Source organism: Dromiciops gliroides, chromosome 1, assembly GCF_019393635.1.
Source record: "Dromiciops gliroides isolate mDroGli1 chromosome 1, mDroGli1.pri, whole genome shotgun sequence".
NCBI classification, from domain to species: Eukaryota; Metazoa; Chordata; class Mammalia; order Microbiotheria; family Microbiotheriidae; genus Dromiciops; species Dromiciops gliroides.
The window spans coordinates 97,330,691-97,349,467 of record NC_057861.1 but is presented as its reverse complement, the minus strand read 5'-3'; the positions used below and the strand labels follow the sequence as shown (position 1 = coordinate 97,349,467).

The following is an 18,777-nucleotide window of genomic DNA, read 5'->3' as shown; positions in this document are numbered from 1 at the left end:
CCTACTGCATGTAGTTGTATGCATTCCGATTCCTAAGCATTAGAGGATGACAATTGGTTGAAACTTCATAATAACTCAACAAGTACCCTTTCTCTACTAGAGACTGTGACAGGTAAAATATATAAAAACATAATCCCTGCCCAGAGGTTATAAAAAGAAATGGAATGTAGGCACAAAGAAAAATAACATAAGACAAAATATTAAATGACACAAGAGAGAAAATAGTTCAGCCGTTTGGAGGAGGGAAAGATGATCTTTGTTGGCAAAAGAGATTTCCTTGTGTGTATTTAGCACCTTTCAACCAACGCTGTTCTCTTAACTGTCTGGGGAAACAGTCCTGTCTCCTTACATACCAACTTGGGACAGACCCAAATTGTTTAGCCTACTTTTGAAAATCCCCAGTGATGTAATTGTCATGGGTTTCCAGCAAAAATAATTCCACTGTTTGCCTTCTGTAGAGGCCTTCAAGTGGAGAGACCCTGGTGTAATGGAATCAAGAAACCTGCATTTGTAAACCCTGCTCTGTTTTGTGAATGGGGCAAGTCATTGTCTCCTTCTGCTTCTATAGTCTTCTTTATCAAAGGGGAATCATAGTAATTGTACTATTTCTACACACACACACATACACACACACACACTCTCCCCCCCACCATACACACATGTACACACCTCTGTGTTCTGTGAGGGACTTAGAGATCATCTAATCCACTCTCCTCATTTTATAGATGAAAAAACTGAGGCCCAGAAAGGTCATGTTTTTTGTCCATGGCCAGAGCAAGGATTCTACCCACACCCCTTCCTCTAACTCGGAATCCAGCATTCTTCTCACTGAAAGTACTTTGCAAATCTTAAATGCCTATAAAGATGTCTATCATTATAAATCAGCACATGACTACACTGGTTTAATTCTCTTTAGAATAAGGGGGATGGCCCAGAATTGTGTTTCCTGGACATATTTCAGTCCCTTACACATCTATGGACCTACTGGGATGCCTGAGAGGAGATATTTAATGTCTAGTCATTCCTTTGTCCAATACCATAATCACTACCACCTGCAGCCCTCCTTAATCTCATTAAAATTGGTTATCCCTTTGTTCATTTTTCTTTTCTCTAATACACATGCATGTATATTTACATTTATGTATACATATGTGTATATATACAATATAATATACAACAACATGTGTATGTATGTTATAATATATACACACACACACACACATATATACATATATTGTTGCTGGTTTTGAGTCATTCAGTTGTGTCTGACTCTTCATATTGGATTTCCTTAACAAAGATACTGGAGTGGTTTGTCAGTTCCTTTTACAGTAGATTAGACAAACAGAAGTTCAGTGATTTGTCCAGGGTCACATTTGAACTCAGGTCTTCTTGATTCCAGGCCTAGCTCTCTATCCATTGAGCTAACTAGCTGTCTCCATATATATATGTACATAATATTAAATACATAAGTCCCAGGAAAATGGACCCACATACAGACATATACACAAATTCCTTCTCTACATCATCTTATATTTGTTTTCCCATCAACTAGCACAATACCTTGCATGTAATAAATATTGGTTGGATTGAATTGCATAGTAAAGTTCATTGAATTGAATTGAATTGAATCTCCCCTGTTCTTTTAAACACAGTAGCTTTTACTCTGAGATCTAATGTTTCCACATGGTATAACATTTTGAATTTCACAAAGCTCTTTTACATAGAGGATCTCATTCGTGCCTCACAATCCCTTGTTGCCTCCAAGGCCTTTGTCTTCTACTATACTGATCCCCCAAACGGCTGTGGTCTCTCTGTCCCAACACTTTGTATCTATTTTGCATACACATATAAATGTGCATATATATGCGCATATATATGTATATGTATACATACACGTGTTGTCTCCCCAAAGAGAATGTAAGTTCTCTGAGGTAGGGACAGAGACTTTTTCACTTCTGTCTTTGTGTTTCCAGAACCTAGCACAGTGCTTGGGACAACAGCAAATCACAGTAGTTGTAAATTGACACAGTAATTGTAAATATTCATTTCTCCTATTCTGTAGGTAGGGAAATTGGCGGGTTAGTGGGATCAGATAAGTCTGCTGACTTTGAAAAAAAAGAACCATAGATTAAATTTGCTGCTGTCATTTACTTCCTATGTACCTTTGGTCACATAGGGACAGTGGGGACCTATTTAGAGACTTCAGTGAGGGGAGAAAATCTTTTTTCACTTTTTTTTAACTGAAAATCTCTGTCTCTAAATAGTCTAGCTTAATTCTAACTGGAAATAAATATGCTGTGAGTAGTCAATATAATTAGCTAGTCAGTTAAAAAATATTTATTAAATGCTCATGTGCTAGGCCCTGCATTAAATTCTGGGGATACAAAGAAAGACAAAAGACAGTCTCTGCCCTCAAGAAGCTCACAATCTAATGGGAGAGACACATGCAAACTACTATGTGTTTACTGTCTATATGCAGCAGTCTAAGTAGGAAATCAACAGAGAGAAGACACTAGAATTAAGAGGGTTTAGGAAAGGATTTCTGTAGAATGTGGAATTTTAGCTGAAACTTGAAGGAAGTCAGGCAAGCCAGGAGGTAGAGATGGAGAGGGGGAGCATTCCAGAAGATAGCCTTCCCTGACCTGCTTATACATTTCATTCCTGCCTAGTAACAGCTTAGCTACGGTCATCTGGATTTAAGAAAGTACGTTGATTTTGCTTGGAGGACATAACACTAACAAAGAGGCTAAGATGAGGCCAACACATTTCCATGTCTATTGATCTAGGTTCAGAATATGAACTCTGGTCTTCAGATATTAAAAATGGTATCATGAATCTTCTTGACATGACCATGACATAAATTTTGAGTTATTTACTAATAACAATAATCAACTGTATATGTTTTTATTCTCTAAGACTACAAGTTGAAGAGAAATGTCCAATATGCATTGGAAAATGGAATTTCCCCATCTCAAACTCCATTTCCCAAGTCCATGCATTATCTCTAGCTTTCCCTCATACCTAGAATGTTCTCTTTGTTTGTCTCTTCCTACTGGCTTTCTTGGTTAGCCTCAAGTCTCAGTTAAAGTCCTATCCTCTATAAAAAGTCTTTCTTAGTCCTCCATAATGCTGGTCTTTCCCCTTTGATATTGCATCCAATTAATACTGTATATAAATTGTTTGTATACAGTTGTTTTCCTCCATTAGATTGTAAGGTCCCTGAGGGCAAGGGCTGTTTTTGCTTTTCTTTGTATCCTCAATATTTAACATAGTGACTAGCATATATTAGGTGCTTAAAAATGCTTATTCACTTGACTATACTAATGAAATCACCACCAGTTCAGTTCCAATCTTTAATCTTTTATATGTGTTCAGCCTTTTGTTTTTATAAAATGTTTTCATACATTTGTGGACTATTATGGTGGAAAGGATGTTATAAGCCATCTAACCTCCTCTTTAGAAAAGAGGAAACTGAGGTTTAGAGGCATGGAATAATTTGCTTAAAGTCACATGATTCTTGGGTGAAAAAAAATTATCTTTTAATCTGGATATCCTGACTTCAAGATCAGCAGTTTATAATATCATATTGTTTTTCTATTAATCTACCTCAGTTTCCTCATTTGTAGAATAGAAGGGGTGAACCCTTCCAACTCTGAGAGTCTATTATTGAATAAAACACAGCTCTGTGAAATCAGAGACAACTCAGAGACCATGTCGCCTACTTCTCTATATCACTCCTAGCCTAGCACAGTAGACTCACCCTGGTGTATAGTAAATGAATATCAATTGACTCCATTATGTGCTGAACAATCATGGTGATATTCAACACTGTGATAAGACTGAGGAAAGTGTGGAGGACAGAGAAGAATTGAGAGATGATCTCTGCTCCTGAGGAGCTTATAACCTCCATAGAGAAAGAGAACCAGCACACTGGAAAGAACTGCATGTGCCAATGTGGGAAACTGACTAGAACACAGAGTCTTGCCCTTAGGTCTGAGGGCTTTTAAAAATATTTTATATCTATATTTCCATATAATTAGTTTATGTTATGATCCTATGTATTTTATACATTTAAAAATATTCTTCTGAGAAAGGGTCCATGGGCTTCATCAGGTTGTCAAAGGGGATTATGACCTCAAAAAGGTTAAGAGCACCAGTCTAGTCCAATCTTCCAATACTCTTTATAGCATCCCTGAGAGCAGGGACTCATCCCGCCTCTGTTCCCTAGTTACACACACACACACACACACACACACACACACACACACAGAGTATCTAGATATAGTTGTATATATGTGTATATTAAAATATATATTCACACATACTATATATAGTTTATATATATTTTACATATATATTCACATATGTGTGTCTATGCATATGCACACATATATACTCAGAGACCCACACACATCTATACACACTATATATAGTTTTATACATATATATTATATATCTATATGTATGTGTATATTGTACATATACACACACATGCATGTATATATTATGTATATATACATATAAATTGTTATATATACTATGGTATCTCTGACAGGGAATCATCCAGCAGATGGATGGATGGATGGATGGATGGATGGATGGATGGATGGATGGATGGATGGATGGATGAATGGATGAATGGATACATTACATACATGCATACATACATACAGTCATATAGATATATGCTCATGATTATGGTTATCATTTTATATACATTAGGTAGTTCAGTGGATATAGTCCTGAGCCTGGAGTCAGGAAGGCTTGAGTTTAAATTCAGCCTTAGATACTTACTAACAGTTTGACCCTGGGCGAGACACTTAGCCTCTGTTTGCCTTAATCCACTGGAGAAGGAAATGGCAAAGCACTCCAGTATCTTTGCCAAGAAAACCTCACGGACAGCATTGTCATGTTGTGGTCCATGGGGTCACAAAATGTCAGAAATGATTGAATGACTGAACAATGATAATATGCATATATGTTTTATTTTATGCATTTAAAAACCTTATTCTGAGAAGGGGTGCATAGACTTCATCAGACTGCCAAAGGGGTCCATGGATCAAGAAAGTTTAAGAACTCCTGGTCTAGCCCAACCACCTTTCTATGGTATCCCTGATAGGGATTCATCTAGCCTCTATACCCTGGTATAGAGAGATAGGTAGATAGATGGATAGATGGATGGATGGATGGATGGATGGATGGATGGATGGATGGATGGATGGATGGATGGATGGATGGATGGATAGATACAGAGACAGACAGATAGATATAGATAGATAAATATATAGAGATAATTATGGTTATAGTTATATGTGTGTATGTTTGTGTATATATTTTTTTTGTTTAAAAGTGTTATTCAGGGGCAGCTAGGTGGCACAGTGGATAGAGCACCAACCCTGGATTCAGGAGGACCTGAGTTCAAATCCAGCCTCAGACACTGAACACTTACTAGCTGTATGACCCTGGGCAAGTCACTTAACCCCAATTCCCTCACCAAAAAAAAAAAGTGTTATTCAAAAAGGAAAGGTCCATATGTTTCATTAGACTGCCAATGGGGTCCACAACAGGTCCAAGAGTGATAGGACTCCCTAAAAGGGAAAGCTACAGGGCACTCCAGTAGCCAGGGGAGGCTTTCTGGAGGAGGAGGCCTTCAAGAATAGGTAGGATTTGGAAAAATGCAAAAGAAAAATGATGTAGAAGAAAAGAACCTGTAGCTGGCATTAGGTCATCAGAAAGTTTGTGAAATTCTCAGAACCTTGGTTTTCACATCTGTAGAAGCAAGATTACAATACCTATACTGTCTACTTCACAGGATTGTTGTTTAGAAAGTGGTTCGTTTGAGATAGACATGAAAATTGTACTCGTCACTCGGTCAACCAATAACATTTACTAAGGATTTATTATAAGCCAGATGCTGCGTTGAGCTCTGAGTAGCAGTAGCAATAGCAGCAGTTGATATTTATTGTTTCTGAGAGGCTAGGGCCCGCTAGGGTGAGGGGGAGGTTTAAGCCCTGGACAGAGAAGTAGGTTCGAGCCTGCCTTGTCTTGTGACCCTTGGCCAGTCACTTATTGTAGCTATGCCACAGGCAATATTCTAAGACTACAAGTTAAGGGAGTTTCCTCACCCAGGAGAGCCTGTGATATCACAGGTCCAATTTGGACCTTATCATTGTTATCATTAGGAAAGGAGCAAGAGAAGAGGATGAACCATGGCTCCCAGGAGTCAGGGAAGAGAATGGCACATCTAGGGAACTGTGAACAGAAGAGACTGGCTAGAGCACAGGTTTATGTGCTAGAACGGAATGAGAAATTAAACCCAGGAAGCAGTGTGGTCTAGTAGTGAAATGAGAACTATACAGAAGTCTTGGAATTGAGGCCCAGCTCTGCCAAGCTTTGTGACCTTGGGGAAATTATTCAATTTTTCTTGGTCTCAATTTCCTTTTCTGTAAATTGAGGAGAGGGGCTGGGATAGATGATCTCTAAGATATCTCTATTTCTGGATATTGGGGTGGTGTAAGGGACCTTGAAAGTCCGGTGGGGGCAGCTAGGTGGTGCAGTGGATAAAGTACCAGCCCTGGATTCAGGAAGACCTGAGTTCAAATCCAATCTTAGATACTTGATACTTACTAGCTATGTGACCCTAGGCAAGTCACTTAACCCTCATTGCCCCACAAAAAAAAAGAAAAGAAAAGAAAAGAAAAGAAAAGAAAAGAAAAGAAAAGAAAAGAAAAGAAAAGAAAAGAAAAGAAAAGAAAAGAAAAGAAAAGAAAAGAAAAGAAAAGAAGAGAAAAGAAAAGAAAAAAGAAAGTCAGGCTGAAGAATTCAGAGTTAATGCTGTAGGCAACAGAGAACGATTTTAAATTCTTGAGCAGTTAAGGACAGACAAAATCTATAGAAGATGCTGGGCATGTATTGCTTTTGTCTTCTTCCTTAAAGGGCTCATGATAAATGGGAGTGGGCCACAGGGTTACCCCCATGTAGTGAAGAAATTGGATCGCTTCTCTCCCACTCCACTGATTTTTCTACTATTCTGTTCTCCATTTAACCTCTAAATCTCTTCCACCTTAACAAATCCAACAGCATGGGGTGCAGGGAGGCTCACAGATAGGCTCACTGATGGCTTCTCCAGTCATAGCAAGTAAAATGCACTTGAAGAAATTCTGAAATTCTCTCCCAACAGACAAGTTATTCACTTTCTTAATGCTTCTTTAAGTGAACAGTGGGAAATGTCATTTGGGGACTCTGATTTCAGCAGGCAGTAGCTTCCTCTTGAGCAGCTCATTGTTTTCATGAAAGTAGGAATGGGAACCAGGATGCCTACTGTGCTTATCTTATACCTCACACTCATTCCTGGAACATTTTCTTACCTTGCCCCTGCCTCTTGTGAAACCCTGAGCCAAGATATCTGAACTTAGAACTCCCCTAGAGCTGTCCCAACCTTTTGAGGTTTTAGAAATTCAGGGAGGTTTTCAGTCAGTCTCTCCATGGGTGTTCTTTTGGCTGAGTGAGTGCTGAATGCTACATTTGTACCCCTGAAGAAACACAAATAAATAGGAGACTTAAGTTGTTTACAACCTAGCTCAGAAGATAGGACATGGACACGTGGACTTAAGAAGAAGAATAGGTGATGTTTGGGAGGGAGTGTTATACAGAGAAAAACGTTTAGAGGATGGGGCAGAATTTAGAGCCTGGAGGTGTGGGACCTGGAACAAAATGAAGAGGCTGGATGAGTCTATCTCTACAATCCATTCCAGCTCGAAATCTAATGATTCTAGGACCATCTTCCTCCTACCTGGTTTCCTACATTGCTGAATAGGGCCATTTAAAAATTATTCCAGATTTACTTGTCTGGTTTTTTACTCATTCATTCATCCATCTCAAAAGTAGCATCGAATCATCCTATGTTCTCATTCTACCCGGGCGTCATGCCCGCATATCCTCACATGCTCCTTCCTCATCATCCTAGCCTCCTGTCTCAACCATTCTGCAAAGCCAGGGGTGTTTGGTTTCATCTCTAATGTTTCAATAATAATTATCCCACCAGCTATTTCTTCCCTGAGCTCCATCTCTTCTGTATGAAAAAATGAATAATCATCATGCTAGCAAACAAACATACAAACAACTTACATTTAGTATAAAATGCTTTATAATAGAATACCCCCAACAGCAGTGCAGCTGAGTGGTGAAGTGGATAGAGTGCTGGACCTGGAGTCAGGAGGATTCATCTTCTTGAGTTCAAATATGGCCTCACAAATTTGGCTGTGTGACCCTGGGCTTAACTTTGTTTACCTCAGTTTCCTAAATTGGTAAAATGAGCTGGAGAAGGAAATGGCAAATAACTCCAGTAATCTTTGCCAAGAAAACCCTAAATGGGATGATGAAGAGAAAGGCACAACTGAAATGACAGAACAATAACCAAAAAAAAAAAACCCAATACACCATCATCCAGTGTCTTCTTAAAGTCTTCTCATTGCAGCATGTTTATTACTTCACAAAAGCATTCTCTTACACCTTTAGACCATCTTAATAATTAGGATGCTTTTCCCTATATCAAATAAAAATCTCCCTTCTAATAATTTATAACCAATTATCCTAACCTTACCACCTGGGACCAAGCAAAGGAATGAATGAATGAATGAATGAATGAATGAATGAATGAATGAATGAATGAAAAAAAGGCATTTATTAAGTGCAAATTATGTGCTAAGTGCCAGGGATTCAAATAGAAAAGCAAGATACTTGGATCCCTCCCATACATGACTTCAATTATTTGAAGACTTCTATTATACCTCACACCCAATTTTCTCTTCACTAGATGAAACACCCTTGTTCCTTCTGTAATATAAGGAAGTACCAATTGCAAAGGTTTGTTTCAAGGATCAAATGAGTTAATATATGTGAAACACTATGCACTATATGAATGCGTCATTGTTATTGTCATTTCGTTCTTCTCATTCTTATGTCCAATGGAAATCAGAAAGAAATTGTCCTGGGGCCATTTTTGTTACTGTTGTCATCATTATTGTTATAATGATTATTATCCAACTGGTCCTTGCTTGACATGTTCTTCATTTCCTACATAATCCTGGTTACTGTCTTTTGGACTTACTCTAGCTTGAATTCATCAGGCTAGTACAATGGAACTATTACCTTCCTCACTTTAGATTCAATATTTTACTGATCCATGACTTTGTTGGTGTGAATACTGCCTTCCTTTTCTCCAATACAGATCCCAACAGATCCAATAGACTCTGTGAGTTGCTTGGCCAAAGACTTCATCACCCTATAGACAACCCAGTGATGCATCTCTCTAGATTTACCTCAGATAACAGTCATACATCCTGGTGTTTGGCCCTGTTCTCAACATCTTTCCAGCTTGGCAAATCCTATCAGACCTGATACTCTATTGGCATGGCATAGAAGGGTTTAAGTTATCTCTGCCCTATGACAAGACACCAGAATAAGACTTCAGTAAAGGACTTCTATTAATGCAGCCTATAATTGCATTAGGATCAGTTAGATGATTCAGTAGATAGGGTGTGGGGTCTGGAGTCAGGAAGACCTGAGTCCAAATCCAGTCTTACACACTTATTAGCTGTGTGACCCTGGGCAAATCAATTAACCTCTGTTTGCCTTAATCCACTGGAAAAGGAAATGGCTTTTCCAAGAAAACCCCATGGATACTATGAAGAGTTGTACATCACTGAATGACAACAAAGATTGTATTAAGTTTGTTTATTTGGGTTTTTTTTTTTGATAACATGCCATACTATTTACTCATAATGAATTATTAGTCCACCAAGACCTCCAGATGCTTTTCTACTACTAATGATAATAATGATAGAGTTAACTGACATTTATGATATACTTTTAAATTTGCAAAATATTTTATATACATTATTTCGTAATAGTAGCAACAGCTAACATTTAGATAGCCCTTTAAGGTTTACAAAGCCCTTTACATTCATTATCTCAATTGATTCTTGCAACGGACTTCTAAGGTAGATACTACATTTTCTACATTATTATTATTATCTCCATTTTACAAATATTGAAACTGAGGCTCAGATAGGTTAAATGATTTGCTGACGGAGATTTAGTTATTAAATTATCAAACTGGGATTTGAACCCAGGTATCCCCAGATACCAAATCCAGTGATTCTTCCACTATAACATGCTGCCTGTCTCTTATATTCCCTGCCCTTGTACAGTTGATCTTTTAAATTTTGAGGGTAGGGCTCTACTGGTATCACTTGACTACAATTATAAACTTACGTCATGATGAATTTTGTCTTTCTTCCAGGATCTAGTGAGGCCAGTGGAAACTGGGGTCTGTTGGATCAGGTAACAGCTCTGAAATGGGTACAGGCTCACATCACCAGCTTTGGTGGAGATCCCCGCCAGGTGACTGTGGCAGCAGATCGAGGCGGTGCTGACATCACCAGCATCCACCTTCTGACGACCACTGCTAACTCCAGACTCTTCAAAAGAGCAGTCCTGATGGTCAGTGCTATTTTTCATCTTTGACCTCAACCTTAAAGTCTGCTCCTTGGTTTCTCAGATCCCTTATCTGTTTAAACAAAGTTTGACTGAAATTGATGATTACTTGGGGGAGGGAAGGAGATGGGAGGTAAGAGGGAAAGAAGGGTAGGAAGTCTGTTAAGGGATGGAAGTGAAATGGCTGCCTAAATCCCATGATTCAAAGGATGCTTCAGGGCTCCTCACTGGCCTGCTTGAAATTCCTACCCTTAACAAAACTCTTAAGGAATCTTATCTTTTAATAGTTGAAGTTATAATATTATCTGGGAGGAGGTCACATACTAAAAAACTAAGATGACTTAAGGAAGAAGTGACCTGAGGCCTGTGAACTTTGAAAAAATTATATATTTTGACAACTGAATTTCGATATAATTAGTTTCCTATGTAATCTTATGTATTCTTTTGCATGCATTTAAAAATATATATATATACATACACACACACACACACACACATATATGTATGTATGTATGGGCTTCATCAGACTTCCAAAAGGGTATGACAGAAAAAGGTTTAAGAACCCCTGCCCCAAAGGATTAGTTTAGTGGTCAATCTAATGTAACTCATTGCTTCCATGACAGTAATACAATGAGGTTTAAAAGGGATGTGTTGGGGGAAAGGTCATGAACACAGCAGGGTACTTTCTAGCTATGAGATGCTCTATGGAGGTAGAAGATACACTTGGGCTATCAGGGAGATACACACGAAGGGATTAAGTGCCCAGGTTTTCATATTCATTGGAAAAAAAGGCTGAAGAGACACAGGAACCAAACATGGTCTATTTCATGCTTCTCCTTAGCACCAGCCTTGATCTTGTGCTTTATATCTTTAATCCTCATTCAGGATGCCTGGCTCCAAAATGGTCTGGTTTTTGTTTGTTTAATTCTGCTTTGAATGGGATTTAATTCTGAACTATGGGAAGATTTAACAAATCTTTAATAACACCATTACATTTCTTCTTCTTCTGTACATAGGAATGGGATGAGTTGGCAGGAGGAGTGGAGAAAGGCTAACGTCCTCTTTCTCCCTGGAATGGAGCCCCAGAGCCCCATAGCATTACCAAGTTGGGAGTTGGAAAGGTTGGGGAGGGGGTGAGGAGGAGGAGGGGGAATAGGGAAGGAGGTTGGTATGTGCCAAAAGGATGGCTTGGAGAAGTGTCCATGATAATAGACTTTCTCTTCTGCAGACATTCTTAGTCATTTAAATGTCTCTAAAATGGAAAGTTCCATTGTGAAAGATAAAAGCTCTTTCATGGGGGATTTACTTCTAAGAGAAATCAGGTTGCTCCTGCATTAACCCACTTGTTCAGGGAATGTGTAGAAAAACAGAGTAGAAGTACTAGAATTGAAATCAGAAAGAACTTGGGTTTCAAATTCTGCTTTAGCTACTTACTAACTGCATGTCCCTGGGCCATTCACTTAACAATCTTAGTTTTCTTATCTGCAAAATGGGGTTCATAATATCCCCTACCTCACAGGGTTGCTGTAATGAGGTGTGTGTGTGTGTGTGTGTGTGTCTGTACTTTGTGAACCTAGTGTAAAGCACCATATAAATGTCAGCTAATATGGAGTTGTAAGACATCCCAGTTGAGTTTTGTTGTTGTTGGCATTAAGTTCTTTCAGTCATGTCTGATTCTATGATCCCATTTGGGGTTTTCTTGGCAAAGATGATGGAATGGTTTACTGTTTCCTTCTCCAACTCATTTTACAGATGAAGAAACTGAGGTCAATAGAGTTGAATGACTTGCCCAGGGTCACATAGCTAGTAAGTGTCTGAGGCCAAATTTGAACTCAGGTGTTCCTGACTCCAGGCCTGTCACTATTCATTGAGCAACCTAGCTGCCCTCACAGCTGAGTAGCCTGCTAAAAATATGAAATGCTTCCTACATCATACATATCTGTGGCTTATGTCCTGGTTGGCTAGAGTTTGACCCTAATGAGTCCAACATTGTGAGTTTAATCAAACTACTGCAACTTGGTTGAGGCTACTCTGTTACATCACCACAGCCCATATTCCAAGTTCTAACCAGCCTTTTTGTAGCCCATGCCCTTGGTTGTGAGAGGGTTTGGGTGACTTGAGCACAATTTCATCCTCACATCCCCCAGAAGCACTTCAAACATGTCTTAAGTAATGGAGAGTCAGTCAGCAACATCTTGAGGAGACATGGTGGTAGAATAAGAGGGAGACTGGATTAAAGTTCAGAGGAGCTGGACTTCAGCCCTCAGTTCTATTACTTATTATTGGTACGACTGAATGAAGCATTTCACTCCATCTGTAAATGGTGATTGAATTGAATTGAAAGTAGGGTTGGATTCAATTTCCTCAAAGATCTGTCTAGCTCTAAATCCTGTGATCAGCAATGCAGAGGTTTCAGAACCATGTCGAAAGCATTGGCATAGATTCCCCCCATCCCTTTTGGCAATCTCATTCTTGGCTGAGAAGAGGCCTTTTTTAATGCTGCACACCAAGTCTTGAGATAAAGACCTTCAATTTTATAAACACCAGTGCCTTGTTATACCCTCAGCTCTGTACTGGAACTGACAAATTGGCTGGGACAATTTGAACACTTTTCGCTGTTTTTCCAGCCCCCATTCATCTCCACCCCTTATAAATCAGGCATTCACCAGGACACAGAGGCCTTTCTTTCTAAAGTACCATCTGATGGATCCAGAAGGGAGGATTTTCTTGTTGAGTCTGTAGGTGGTTGGGGAATTTCATTTAATAGTCTAATGACAGTGGTGCTTAAAAACCCAATGACAGTGCTGCTTAAAAAGAAATCCACTCATCTGTTTTAGCCATTTAACAACAGCTATTAATAGATCAATGCAAGCAGTTGTTAGGACAGACATGAAATCATTTATAGTGAAGAGGATGAAAATTATTGCACATATTAATAGTTCTTAGAAGCCTTTTTCCAGGCAACAGATTTTTAGAAAAAAAAAGATGGGAATTGGTAGTAAATTTCTATGACTCTCAACTCTTCATGAGAAATGTTGGGTGTAAACTGCTGAAGCACTGAACTAGGGACTTATCATTGATGTTAGCTACTCATGAGATAACTGATAGGAAAGTTAAGATGTATGAGACTTCCCTCATATCCTAAAATTTGAGACACAAGGAAGAGGGTGGACTTCAGCCTACCCATATTGCCAACCTGTATTAATAGTAAAAAATGTCCCAACTCTGAGAGAGCTCAAGAAATGAAATGGTCTCCTTTGGAAGAGAGTAATGTGCTTCGCATCACTACAGCTCTTCAGGTGAGGGTTGGCTGACTGCTTGTTGTTGGATTGGTAAAGAGAATTCTTATTCAAGTACAGGTTGGACTTTGAGATCCCTCCCAATTCTGATGCTCTATAATCCTATGATGCCTTGCTCCCTCAACGTTTACCTCCCTTCAGCTGCCTTGATGTGCAGGTGGAAGCAGTCTTATCTTTAGTGGTGTGATCTGGCAGAATCCAGAAAGCCACATTCATCCCCATAAGTTAATAAGGCCTTTTGCACAGGGGTCTCAAGGGAGATTATGTAATTAAAGAATTGTGTGAACCTCGAAAACTATATAGCTATCATCTAGAGAGGCAAATGGTCTAGTGGATAGGGAGCTAGCCTCAAGATAGGAATACCTCTATTTAGCACAATCCCTGGCACATAGTAAACCCTTAATAAATGTCTATTTTCAGATTGGACCATTTTTGCTGCTGAGTTTCTAAAGATGATGCTGATACTAAGAGTACAAAGTCTCCACCTGTGATACATACTATCTGTGTGACCCAGGGCAAGTCGCTTAACCTCTCCTTACTCTAGTCAACTCTCTTTTCAGTTACAGAGAAGACACAGATGTGTGTTAGCAGAAGGAGTTTCATCTAGGAGCTCCCTATAACAGGAAACAAGCATTTATTAAAGTCCTACTATGTGTCAGGCCTGGTGCTAAGCACCTGTCCTTGAGGTGGAGACACAACCTGATAGGGGACACAACATGCAAACAAGTACAAGCCAGCTCTCTACAGAATGAATAGAAAATAACCAACAGAGGGAAGGTAATAGAATTAAGAAGGATTAGAAAAAGCTTCCTGCACAAAGTGGGCTTTTAGCTGGGACTTAAAGAAAGCCAGTAGGCAGAGAGGAAGAGGGAGAGCATTCCAAACAAGAGGGACAGCTAGCTAGTGAAATTCCCAGAATCCAGAGATGGAGCATCAGCAAAAGAGACCAGTGTCACTGGTTCGGGTTGTACATTGGATTTGGGTTGAGGGTAGGGATAATAACACTAGAAAAGGAAGGGAAGATTTTTTATTGGATCTTGGTGTCAGTAGGGGATCATTGGAGCTTATTTAGTAAGAGGGTGCCATGGTTGGACCTATACTTAAGGAAAATCACTTTGGCATCTGTACATTGTACAAATCCTGCATATACAATGATTTATTTTTGTTGGTGTGTATTCCTATTAGAATGTGAGCTCCTTGAGATCAAGAATTATCTCTTGTATTTCTTTCTATCCCTAGCACTTAGCACATTACCTGGCACATATGACATACTTAATATTTGGTGAGCAACTGATGGATAATCTCACAGGAACAAGCCCCAGGAACAATAATAGCAAGAAGTGAGAAGTAGCTGTGACCACTGTAGGCTCAAATAGCCAAGCACAGACTTCCTTTCATTCTTTATCCCTGCTTTCAATAACACTATCGTGGACATCACAAGGACACTGAGCTTTGGGGGCAGGGTAAATGGAGTTCATACAATTATAGATTTTAGAGCTGAGAGGAATCATCTTAATCCCTCACCCTCTGTCACCACCACTCCCACCACTCCCCCAAGAAACTGAGGTTCAACAAGTTACAATGACACCAAAAACACCCATTGAATTAGGAACAATTGGCACTGGAACCCCCAGATGTCCTGATTCCCCCCCTCCCAGAACTCCTTCCACTTTACAAAAAATGTTAGGAAAAAGAAAGACTGGTACACAAAAAGGAGGTGGGAAGGTAGGTCCAAAGGGCCAGCTTTGACTAATGTCATAATTTTGCCAAAGTTAAGTCTTGTTTTATGAACAGGAGAATGGTCTTGCTCTCAAGATCACTGATGTTATTATTTATTCATCTTGCTTTATACTCTTATCACCAAAACAGATCTGTTAGCTATTCTTACTCTTAGATTCACCTTCATTGAAAACTTCTGAACTTTGAGATCACCAGAAGTCTTTAGTTCAGTGTCAAGCCTAGACCTCCATCTGATGGTGCCATTCTGTCCCTGAAACCCTAGCTTTTTAAATTGTGGGTCGTGACCCCCTATGGGGGTCATGAAAAATTTGGCGACAGTAAAAGGTTATGTATACCTATTTTATATACCTATATACCTGGGGTCATGTGAAAACTTCTCAGGCAAAAAAGAATCATGAGTGTAAAAATTTTAAGAAGTCCTGCATTAAACCATCTGGCTAACAACATAGAGATAGACTTTTTATGTCCCATGCTATACTACTGTACTTATCATTCTTAGATAAATCAATTATAACCTCATAGACACATCTCTAGATCATTTGAGCTAGAAGGAAGTGTAAGACTCAAAACGATACAGTTATAAGGGACTTGGGTTGTCCTCAGGTCTAACTCTTTCCTTTTCTAGCATTGGAAACTTAAGACAAGTGAAGTTAGGATAGCCTACCAGAGTCCACCACACTAATATTTTATGGCAGGGTTGGAATTGTACTGGAGCCCCCTGACACTCAGCCCAGTACTAATGTTTGGATGCCCATTCAGGTTACATTGCCCTTGGTTCCACATCTCTGGAAGACAAAGTATATTGTTCTCCACATTTAAAAAAAAAATCAGCTCCCCAAAGAGCCTGGAATCAGATTTACAACCCACTCACCACCCAAGTATTGTGCTGTGTATTTCAAGCATGAAATATTTATTACAACAATTTAAATCAAGATAATACATGATTTAGGCAATGTGTAATGCTACATTAGAATCCCCCTCACACACACACACACACACACACACACACACACACACACGCCCCCAAGCATTCCAAATGCATGAATCACAAATTGAAACAATACATTAGACTCTATACAAACATCTGGAGCTCTGGAGGGAGGTCTCCTTGCTTGGCAAGCAATGCAATGTCCACAATGTCTTATTCAGGACTCTTTAACATGGTTGATTATTTCAAACAGATACTGTGCTCTGCTCTGAAAATGCATACATCTCTATGCCATTGCTGTGATGATCTAAGATTTCAAACATTCCTAGGGTAATCACTACAGATTTGTGTTATCAGGCTAGAGACAACGTTCACAAATTCTTTCTGGCCCTTTGAAACTGGGGAAAATGAGTAATGCATTTAACCCACAGGCTTAGCAGCCCCTGGAGAAGAGTATCTCTGCTCCTCTGACTCCGGTTGGGTGTGCCATAAGGAACCACTTGGACCCTTAACCTTTCCCAAGGCTCTGCTTTTGAGTTTAAGAGGCTCCCAAACCATTTGAAGGAGTAAACAGATTTGATAAATTCATTCTTAAGCTATTGCTTCATGTCCATTCAGGGCAGATTTGCAGGAAAAGAGGAAGGGTCTTTGTGTGTCCCAGAATACTAGCTTCATAAAGTTTATAGCTAGAAGGGAACCTTTCCAATCAACTAGTCCAATCTTCATTTTACCGACAAGGAAGCTGAGGCCCACATCGCCTGGGTCACATGGGCAGTCCGTGACAGAGCTGGGATTCAAACCCAGGTTTTTAGATTCTTAATCCAGTACTCTTTACACAATACCGATCTCTTGAGACCTTCATTTGGCCAAGGCGATTCTCCCCTTGATTGTCTCGTACTTAGTTCTCTTGGTCCCACGGGCCCTTTGCAGGTTCTGTGTTGAGGGGGATGATCTCAGCAGCTCCACTAAGCTCACCCTCCCTAAGCATTCAGAGATAACACTAAATCTGGGTCTGACCAGGCTTTGAGTTCCAAAGCCAGAAAGAGACTGGCCCAGTTATACACACACACACACACACACACACACACACACAATACATGAGAAAATGGAGGCTCAGAAAATTGAAGTGACTTCTTTAGAATCACTCAGTGAGCAGAATCAGGGCATCCTCAGTTCATTCCCAATCAAAGCTGAGCCATGTCATGACCTTGTCATGTCCATTATCTGACTCTGAAGAAGGCTTTGCGACAAAGGGCATGTTAGTGTGCTGAGTTATCTCTCGCTGACTTTTAACGTAAGATTGAAGCCAGGATGTCTTCTTATGGTAATTTTAAAACGATGAACTCAGTGGAAAAAGTAGCAAACTCAGACCTCCTGTTACTCCTGGATCATTTTAGTCTGGATCACAAAGTTCGAAACATTTCTATTGAGAGAGTTTCTTTGTTCATATATTCTCTCATCTTTCTCTCTTATGTGTTTCTCTCTCTCTCTCTCTTTCATACATACATACACACACACACACACACACACACTCACTCACTTTCACTTACTCACTCCTTGTGATCCAGTGTATGATCAAGTTATAATTTAACATACAGTAATATCTACAGTACTATCTAGCCACCAGGAGAGATTTCTCTATTGTTGACATGAGAAAAGTTGCGGGGCTGATGGGGAGTAGAGTGCAGATTGAGAGTTTAGTCATCCGTGCGTCTATTCTTTCTCTGCTTCTCACCAGCAGGCCAAGGCCTCACAGCTACATGGCTGACTTGAGGTGAGAGTTCAGTCCTGTGATCCCTTGTGGGTCATAGTCTAATCTTCGAAATACTGAGGAGCAGAAAACAGGGTACTCTTGCGCTTGTTCCCAGTATATATCAGAGAATGGCTTTTCTTCTTTCGGTCATTAGATAACGGAAGAACCATCTTCTCCCTGCCAGGGAGAGGTAAGAGGCGATACTTTCCCGGAGTCCATAGCTGAACAGTGACTCATCCATCTCCAGGTGGTTTACTTCTCCATCATGACCAGACTGCATTCTGTATATGCATGGAGAGGTAGAAGGGGTAAGAGTGAAAAGGAAGAGAGAAAGGAGGAAAGACAGACTTGGTGAGTTTTTCAATTGACTTATTAACAGCGCAATCCTAATTTTAGTAAAGGACTAATTTGGCTGATAATTAGCCATGTTTATCTGAACAAGGAATCTCACTTCCCTAGGCCTCATAGGAACATAGACTTAGAGTTGTAAAGGGGACCATAAAATCCATCTATCTAGTGACAGATGAAGAAACCGAGATCCAGGGAAGTTAAATGACTTG

The 18,777-nt window shown here is 39.6% G+C and overlaps 2 protein-coding genes across 2 annotated transcripts in view; one reads left to right on the top strand and one right to left on the bottom strand.

The window, feature by feature from the left end:
• TG (thyroglobulin) overlaps positions 1-18,777 on the top strand; it is a 395,662-nt gene that overhangs the window by 226,033 nt on the left and 150,852 nt on the right. Inside the window, 1 exon segment of the mRNA XM_043991635.1 lies at positions 10,304-10,503. Within this exon segment, the coding sequence (XP_043847570.1) occupies positions 10,304-10,503 (200 nt within the window).
• Positions 17,831-18,777, bottom strand: part of SLA (Src like adaptor) — a 100,086-nt gene continuing 99,139 nt past the window's right edge. The window contains 3 exon segments of the mRNA XM_043979321.1: positions 17,831-18,375; positions 18,377-18,394; positions 18,396-18,501. Of these exon segments, the coding sequence (XP_043835256.1) occupies positions 18,277-18,375; positions 18,377-18,394; positions 18,396-18,501 (223 nt within the window). The 3' untranslated portion in view covers positions 17,831-18,276.